Source organism: Hevea brasiliensis, chromosome 13 (assembly GCF_030052815.1).
Source record: "Hevea brasiliensis isolate MT/VB/25A 57/8 chromosome 13, ASM3005281v1, whole genome shotgun sequence".
Lineage (NCBI taxonomy): Eukaryota > Viridiplantae > Streptophyta > Magnoliopsida > Malpighiales > Euphorbiaceae > Hevea > Hevea brasiliensis.
The window spans coordinates 85,333,427-85,342,576 of record NC_079505.1 but is presented as its reverse complement, the minus strand read 5'-3'; the positions used below and the strand labels follow the sequence as shown (position 1 = coordinate 85,342,576).

General features: G+C 40.2%; 1 protein-coding gene across 1 annotated transcript; it reads left to right on the top strand.

Annotated features, from left to right (window-relative positions):
- Positions 1-90: 90 nt before the first annotated feature.
- Positions 91-3,407, top strand: LOC110669661 (putative kinase-like protein TMKL1). The gene is made up of 2 exons (XM_021831400.2): positions 91-995; positions 2,048-3,407. Exons 1-2 carry the CDS (start codon positions 512-514, stop codon positions 2,638-2,640), a joined length of 1,077 nt encoding a protein of 358 aa, XP_021687092.2. The 5' UTR covers positions 91-511; the 3' UTR covers positions 2,641-3,407.
- The last annotated feature ends 5,743 nt before the right edge of the window (positions 3,408-9,150 follow it).

Genomic DNA, 9,150 nt, shown 5'->3' with positions numbered 1-9,150 from the left:
GTAGCAGAACTTTCACAACAGCAGTCCAAGCAAAATAGTGAAAATAATATAAAATAAAATAAAACATCACATGGCTAGATCTGTCCTTGCCAACAAGATTTAGCCTGCATAATTGCACTGTTTCTTCCCTCCTCATTCTCCATATACAATTATACAATACCCTCCTCTATCATATTCATAATCCAAAGCCCATTTTCCTTTTTTTTTTTTATTCTTTTTCTTGCAAATAAACCACATAAATCTTGGTTTCCACACCCCTCCCAGAAAGTTTTCTATCTTCATCTTCTTGTCTTCTCCCCTCACACTTTTGCAGGCAAATCCTAAACTCGGCTTTCATTAAACCCAACAATATTTGGAAAAAAAAAAAACCCAACAATATTCACCGTCTCTCTCACACTGTACCTAGATCTTACTTCTCTGTTCTTTGTCTCTCCTACACTTTTAAAAGTTCTTCTTGATATCTTATCTTTTCTCACTGCTCTAATCTAATAGGGATCACAAGTCACTAGAAATGAATAACACCCATTTGCTAAAACTCCTTCTTGGACTAACTTCGGCTACCATTTTCATTAGTCTCATACTTGTCGTCTTTCTTTACTTCAAAAGAAGGGCAGGAAATGGCCAAAATGACGTAGAAAGCCCTGAACTCAAGCATAGGGATGACACAGACAGGGAGGACTTGTTGACATTCCAAGGTGGGCAAGACCTTACAATCAGTGACATTCTTGATGCTCCAGGAGAGGTGATAGGAAAATCCAACTATGGTACCTTATACAAGGCCTTGTTGTACAGGAGCAACTGTTTGAGGCTGCTTAGGTTCTTGAGGCCAGTTTGCATCGCAAGGGCTAAAGATTTTGGGGAAGTGATACAGCTGCTGGGCAGCATTAGACATCCTAATTTAGTCCCTCTTTTGGGGTTCTATGCAGGGCCAAGTGGGGAAAAGCTTCTTGTTCATCCGTTTTTCAGACGTGGCAGTTTGGCTCAGTTCATCAGAGGTAAGTGGATTAGTTTATTATTATTATTTTTTTTGGTTTGGTTGCTGAGAAAATGTCTACATATAAATTTCATAAAATGAGTTAGTTTTTTCCTGACATTTCTACATAGTTAAGTATTTGCTGACTTCACCTGAGCGGAAAAATGAAACTATAAGATTCATAATTTTTCTGTTAGTCCTCTGCTTTCTAATTCTCCTTTCAGCTGATTGATATTTGCGTTAAATTGGTTTTTGCTATTTTTTTTTTCACAAGTAACTAAAAAAATAAAGAAAAGAAAAGAAGGAATGAGCAATAATGGAAACAGGGTAACAAACCTTTATCTTGACAGAGTCTTAGAACCGAGATGGAAGGAATGGCTGATTTTTTCCCGTGTTTTCTTCAATTTCCTGATGTTTAGTTCCCCTACAACATAAATGGACTCATAAATTAGAACATGTATAGCCACTTTGTTTTCGTATTTCATCTTTCTACTGATTTTTCATTTCTAACTGATTTTGCATCATCAAATTTCTATTTTATTGCGTATATAATCTATTAATAGAGTTGTCCATAATTTGGCTTGGCATGTTCAGACTTGCATAGATCTTGGTCAATCAGATCAAGTGTAGATTTTTTTTTTCCTTTTTAATCTCCGAAGTTCCAATTATGTTCATTTATTTTATCTATTCTTTCTTGGGGATTAAGTGGTTGGGGTGTGAGTTTCAGTGAGACCCTTTACCTGGATTTAGACTCAAAATCTTGTTTTGCCTGCATTATTTTAGAACTCTTATTGGGCAACTAGTCAATTTTTTGGGTTTCTCCACTCCTTATTTTATATCTGTCGGCACCCACCTTTTGTCATTTTCCCTTCCTTTCCACGTCTCCCAAAAAAAGATAATGTTGGTTTACCTTTCATAACCTTCATGAAATAACCTTGCTTTTAATGTTGCTTTGTGTGACTGTGTTCCAACTTGGACACCAAGTTTCTAGCTGTTTCAGGTAAATTCTTGTACTTGAAGTACTCTTAAGTGGCAATAAATCTTGAATGGTCCAACAATGTTCTTTATGGGCAGATGGAAATGCTGAGTCTCACAAATGGACCATCATTTATAGGATATCTGTTGGTATAGCCAAAGGATTAGATCATCTTCACACAGGATTACAGAAGCCTGTAATTCATGGGAATCTCAAGTCAAAAAACATACTGTTGGATCGCAATTACCAACCATACATATCGGACTTTGGCCTACATCTCCTTTTGAATCCTACTGCTGGCCAGGAAATGCTTGAAGCTTCTGCAGCTGATGGATACAAAGCTCCTGAGCTTATCAAAATGAAAGATGCAAGTGAACAGACTGATATGTACAGCCTTGGGATAATCTTGCTCGAACTACTTTCAGGGAAGGAACCAATCAATGAGAATCCAACCCCTGATGATGATTTTCATCTGCCAACTTTCATGAGAAATGCAGTCCTTGATCGGAGAATCGCAGATTTATACCATCCAGACATACTTCTCAGCAATCACTGTCATAATGAAAGTCCTGTTACTGAGGAATGTGTGCTCAAATTCTTTCAGCTTGCCATGGCTTGTTGTTCTCCTTCTCCTTCTCTTAGGCCAACCATTAGGCAAATACTGTGGAAGCTTGAAGAAATGGGAAGATGATCTCATCTGTTTTGTGGGAAGCGCTGAACTTGGTTCTGGTGGTAGTTCATTGTGCAGTTAATTAGGGGTTAAGTTCTTCACTTTGATTTTCTAAAGTGGTGTTTTGATGATGGCAGCAGTGACTAAAATGACAAGATTGGCCCTGTGCAGGGAGAGCGCAATTACTTAATTTAACAGTAATTGTGGAAATTAATGGTGATGTATACATTTAAGGAGAAGGTTCCAACCAAGCCAGGGTTGATACTGATTTGAAGCTGAAGTTGCACGCTTCAACCATCCAACAAGAATAGTGCAATTGCGATTGACATTGTCGGAATTTTGGGAATTCTTTATTGCCAAAAAGTATCTGCAACAAAAGATTGTGGATCATATATGGTCCCAGCTTCGTTCTGTGCAGGCATATAAGGTTTATTAGAAACAGCCAATTATTAACAAAGTGCCAGTGTTTCTTTCAGCTGCCTGAGATGTACCTCTAAAAACGTTTCGGACATTCATGAAAGATAAAACAAAATGGGATGATTCAGCATTTGGATTGTTGTTTGTTCTCACTTAATAAGGCCAAACAGGCGAGTTGCCAAACCTCCCTGGCATCCTATGTCATCTTCCTCTTGACCTTGCAGTGAGGTAATTCTGCAGTTCTGGTTAATGGTGCATAATTTTTTCTGGTGAAGCTTTTGGCAATAGTTAATTAGTCATAGAACTCAAATTGTCAAATGTATATTGAACCAAAATAGACATGGAAAATTATACAAAGTAGTATTTAATTATTCTACCATTGTTCTATGGCGTTCAGGGTTCTTTGTTATCATTCTTTAGTTGGCCCAACGGCATCAGTTCCAAAGTCCAATATTTTATAATAATGCTGTTAATGATCCTCGCAGCTTTCCAAAGCTGTGAAATAATATTATGGGTTTTCTTATATGGCTCTCTAAACACTTCTCTTTTTCTCCGAAAACTTTTGAACGTGTATCATACTCTTATAATCAGAGATACGTATGCTCTATACTTGCCTCTTTAGAGGATCCTGTGTATCAGAAATATCTTTGTTATGATATTATGTGCGACGGTCCCATTACCATACTTATAATGTACAAAAGGGCACAGCCAAAGAGTACTTCTGGAGAAGGAAGAGGCATAGCATGAGTACATTATATGTATGGTAAGGGCTTCCGGCTTATCTTGGTATCAGAGCCTGGTTATGCTTGTATTATACATACTTCATCGGTGAGTAGGGAGAAAAACTTTCAACCTTTGATACTTCACTAAACTACTGTCTCTATCTTTCATTAATTGGTATATCGGCTGGAAACTAGTAACTGCTTGAATCCTTCCTAGAAGGTAGAGCGACCTTTAGGCACAACGCCACGTACCTATCATGGCTTGTCAAACACCCAATCCTGCTACCGAAACTCTTTTTCAGTCCCCTTCTCCTTTTGAAATTGTTAATCTCACCTTATCTCTTTCATTCTCTTCACCCTTAAGAAGAACTCTGTCTTCTCGAATCGATAACCTCATAGAAATATCCACTCTACCTAAAGATGCTCAGGTTGGAGAATCTCTCTTACCCCTTCTTAGCCCTTACAACATTTACAGACGATCTGGATCTCTAATCAGATCTATCAGATATCTTATTTCTTCCAGAAGGTCCTTATCCAAAAAATATGTTCAAGCTTCCGGAATGGATCAGTGCTCTCTTCAGAGTTCATCAGCTGAACAATATGTGACCTTAGAAATTTCACCTCAGTTAATTCCAAGATGGAGACAGGAGGGCTTTTCTCATCTCCACTTTGGAGCTGTGAGGCTCATTCTCAGCCTACATGGAAGGCGTGGGCTTCCAGTTACAGCTAGAATGTCTCTCCTTGACACAAGATTCTTATAGTATGAGCATGCGGTAATAGGAACATGTCTTACTACTTTACATACTGTGAGTGTGGTATTGACGTTCTTCCCTAACTACAATCTCTCACTAAGAGATCCGTATCTTAGCACCGCCCTGAAGGTCCAAGTTCAACTCACTGATGCAGCTCAAGTAACATCATCTATGATGGCTACTTTACACCACCAGATCATCTATAGACTGCAAGACCATGCAGTAGATCTATCTCAGCCATCCGTATCGAATGATGCTTTGCTCGTCTTGGCAGACACTGAGACCACCCCAACAATAGTCCAAATACCTAGGCAATTGCCTAGAAGTGAGCTCGAGCAGCTCATTCCAAAGGATTGGTTAACTAATTATGAAAGGCTTCATTCGATCTCTCAACCGATCGAGATTACAGAATTTTCTTTCAGAAGAAATCCTGATGGCACAGTACAGACCTCCTTTCAGCCACCTCGGCATTCCACAGGATCTTTACCTGTGTTCTAAACCATGATGGTCCAGCCATTAGAAAAAGAATAAGAAGATTTTCCCATCGGAGCGGTAACCCCTAATAATCACTATATCTGTCCTCAAAAGATAGATGGCCACTGCCCCTGGGATCTCCCAGGATCTAGAATGTGTGATGAAGACTGTGACTATTGTGATAACTACTGGGAAAATGAATACGACCATCTTTTGTCTGATAAAAACTGGAGGAAGCTTACTAAGAAGACCAAGAAGGCCTCTTGCAAACCTCAGCAAGTTCTCAGAAGAGATTATCCAGATAATAGCCCATGGATTGGTATCCATGAAGAAACTAGACAAAAGAAACCTCTTCCCATCTATGAGCTTGCCCTCAAAATCATTAAGAAAGAAGAAAGGAAACAAACTCCTCCTAAACCAGTTTCTTCTCTTCCCCCTGCCTTGCCTCTAGTGCAGCCCTGTATGATGTTCTCTCCTGCCTCTTATGAAGTAGATTTCCCTCCATTAGCTCAACAACTAGACCAGCAGACAAAGATCTCTACCAGACCTTTCATTCATTCAACCAAAGTTGATAGTGAAGGTCAAATAGCCCCGATTACTCAAGCTGAAGAAGTTCTGAATTGGCAAACAAAAAATGCAACTGTCCAAAACAAGACATTATAATGGATTGACTCTAAAATTGATCAAGTCCTCACTAGAACTCAACATATTGATCAAAAGGTCGATTCTTTCACTGCATTCACTTAGAACATGTATATAGATTTACAAGGGAAGATTGCATAGCTTGATAAGGATTTGAGATCCTTAATCCAACAACGGAGATTTGGCGTAGAGTTCAACCAGAAGGAACAGGAAATCAGAAGGCTAAGAAAACAGCTAGCCCAAGTTGAAGCAGACGTACACAAACCAACAGATGCTCCTATTTCTTACAGCCCATTTTTCACTCAAATGTCTCATAACCCTTTCCTTCCCACTCCTGAACCTACTTACTTGCCCTTCGGTCCTTTCAATTATTCCTATGAACCACCTCCAACAACATACAATCCATCTCCCTTGTTTAGACCAATCCCAACACCTACCAGATATGAACCAAAGAGCCCATCTTCTTCGGAAGAATCTCATCCTCCAAAAAGGAAGATTGATAAAGGCAAGGACAAGATGTAACCTGATCCTCCTCCTCAGCATATGGTATCTTTACCTTCTGAACCAGAAAAAAACTCTTCGGATGATCCATCTGATGATGATAGTGAGGATGGACAAATGGACATTACAACGCTACTCACGGCTGATATGCCACTAACTCCGTCTCAAACAGGTCCTTCGCCAACCACGGACTCTACTAGCGGCACTACAGGCCCTGCTACTAGACCTCCTCAAGCCCAGGATCCACATGTGGAGATGCCTGAAGATTATCCAATCTTGGATTTTAATTTCCAAGGAGCCCAACAGCAATCTAGGCCCAGCTCAGGCCCATGGTTCACACTAGACGATGTTCCCTCATCAAAATGGAGAGATCATCTCGCAGAATTCAAAGCTTGGCTTGATGTTCAGATGCTTTGAGAAGGTGTCGATTCTCATGTTGTTCTTAAAGAATTTATACCTCGGACTGTTGGCACATTACAAGACTGGTTTGCCTCCATTGGAGAATATCATAAAGCTCAGTTTTGTCATTTAATCACTGTGTAAGCTGTCAATGCTATCTTTGCTGAATTCCTTGGGGATGCCTCTCTGTACAGCAAGCAGTTACGCCAAGAGTACTTTGATATGCATTGCTGCTCTTTGAACAGAACAGATATTGAAAGACATTACCAGCGTATGGCTCAGCGCTATTATTTACTGAATGGCTATAATGATGTCAATCTCAGGCACACATACATTGCCTCTCTCCCGGAAGCATTACAACCTGAACTACACAAAAGCATTGCTGCTACTAGAAGAGCAATGAATGCCATCAATATCGGAGAAATCCATCAGATGACTCTGACTTGCTTAGACAAGATGTGTGAACAGCAAAAGTTATTCAAGGATATCATTGACAACAGTAAAGCCTTGAAGAACGTTTATCAGAAGTCCCACTTTGCTATCAAATGCAAGGAGAAGAATTGTGAATGTAAGCCCAAGAAGAAGGGACACTACAAAAAGTATTCTTCTGGATTCAAACCCCCTTTCAAAAAGAAAAAGGGAAAAAAGCCGGTCAGGTATTTTTGAAAAGAAAAGAACGGGTACAAGAAAGTCTGATCGATGCTACATCTGTGGCAATCGGGGTCACTATGACAAGAATTGCCCCAAAAACCCTAACAAAGTTGTTAAGCTTTTGCAACATATTCAGCAGGCTTCTCACATCTCCCTGGAGTATGATGATGTTGAATCTTTGTTCTCTGAACAAGATGAACCAGATGAAGAGACTGTTTTTGCCCTTGGAGCAGATACTGATTCGGGCCAAGACCATTCTCTGTCCTCAGAAGAATCAGAGTCAGATTCTGAGGCCCATTACCCTTCTTACCTGGCCCAACTTATCCAATCCTCACATCCAGCTCATAGCCCAGACACCATTCCAATCCCCCTAGTTTCACTTCACATCCTTCCTAGTAAATATGAACGACCCATCAGTGTTATTGGTTTTCTTGATACCGAGGCTCACAAAAGGATGATGAACCCAGCCATTTTACCTTCGGAATACTGGGTCCCTCATACAGAATATTTCAAAGCAGCAGATGAAAATATTTTCAAGATCAGTCTCATCACCAAACAACCCATTGGGATTCAGTTCTTCCCCACCTATATCCTCTGGACCAGGGTCATCAGGTCAGATCTTCCTGACAAGGATTTTCTGATAGGCTTTGACTTATATTAGCAAGCGAAGCATTTGAAGATTCTACCAACAGGATTAAAATATAAAAGGAGTTTTCAGCCATTCACCTCTCTCCCAAGGTTATACTCTTTGGCTGATGCCTCAGCTGAGTTCCAAGAACACAAAGAACTCCTCCTAAGATGCTGTGCTGATTCTCATGCTCATTTTCATCATCACCACCCTTTGTGGTAAAACCCAGAGTTCTTTGTCAACCTTCCGTTCAAGCTCAATGAGGATACAAACCCGAAAAAAGCATCACACCCGAGGATGAATCCTACAGACTTGGCTCTAGCCCAGAAAGAATGCAAACAACTTCTCCAACAAGGTCTCATAGAACCCACATCTTCTTAGTGGGCTTGCCAGGCCTTTTACATGGAAAAAGGTCTGAACAACTAAGGGGAAAGAAAAGACTTATCATTGATTACAAGCCTCTCAACCACTTCCTTCAAGATGACAAGTTCCCATTATCAAAACCCGAAGCCCTGTTCACCTAACTCCATGAGGCCCATGTCTTTTCAAAATTCGATCTTAAAGCCGGATTTTGGCAATTGGGTGTTAACCCCTCTGATAGGCCCAAAACTGCTTTCTGCATCCTTACGGCTCAATATCAGTGGACTGTTCTCCCATTCGGCCTTAAAACGACCCCATCTGTTTTTCAGAAGGCCATGATAAAAATATTCGAGCCCATAATCTACAATGCTCTCATCTATATAGATGGCATCCTCCTCTTTTCTAAAGATGTTACGGCCCATAAGGAACTCCTTCCAACATTAAGTAGATTCCTATGGGATTATGTTGTAAGAGAAGAAGAGCTCTTTGGCCCAGACTGATATTGACTTCCTTGGAATGAAATTCAAAGATGGGAAATACCAACCGGGACCTCACATTGCAGAAGAACTACTGAAGTTCCCTGATAAGGACTTATCAGTAAAACAAATACAACAGTTCCTTGGTATTATCAACTACATCAGGAAGTTTATTCCCCATGTGGCAACCCACACTAGCCAATTGTCAAAAATGCTTAGGAAGACTGCACCACCTTGGAAGAAAGAACAGACAGATGCAGTCAATGCATTAAAAGAAGTGGCTTTGAGTCCGTCACCTCTAAAGATTCTCAGCATAGGACATCGAATCCTTCAGACTGATGCTAGCGACACGCACTGGGGTGCAGTCCTCATCGAAGAAATACAAGGAGAAAAGCATATCTGCGAACATGCTAGTGGAGAATTCCCAGAGCCTCAGAAGTACTACCATTCGGTCTATAAAGAAATATTAGCTGTCAAAAATAGGATAAAGGTTCGAATTTCATCTCATT

Coding starts and splice junctions, on each gene's coding strand:
- LOC110669661 (XM_021831400.2), top strand. CDS start 512: ATGAATAACACCCATTTGCTAAAACTCCTTCTTGGACTAACTTCGGCT. Junction 996..2,047: donor TTTGGCTCAGTTCATCAGAG/GTAAGTGGATTA, acceptor CTTTATGGGCAG/ATGGAAATGCTGAGTCTCAC.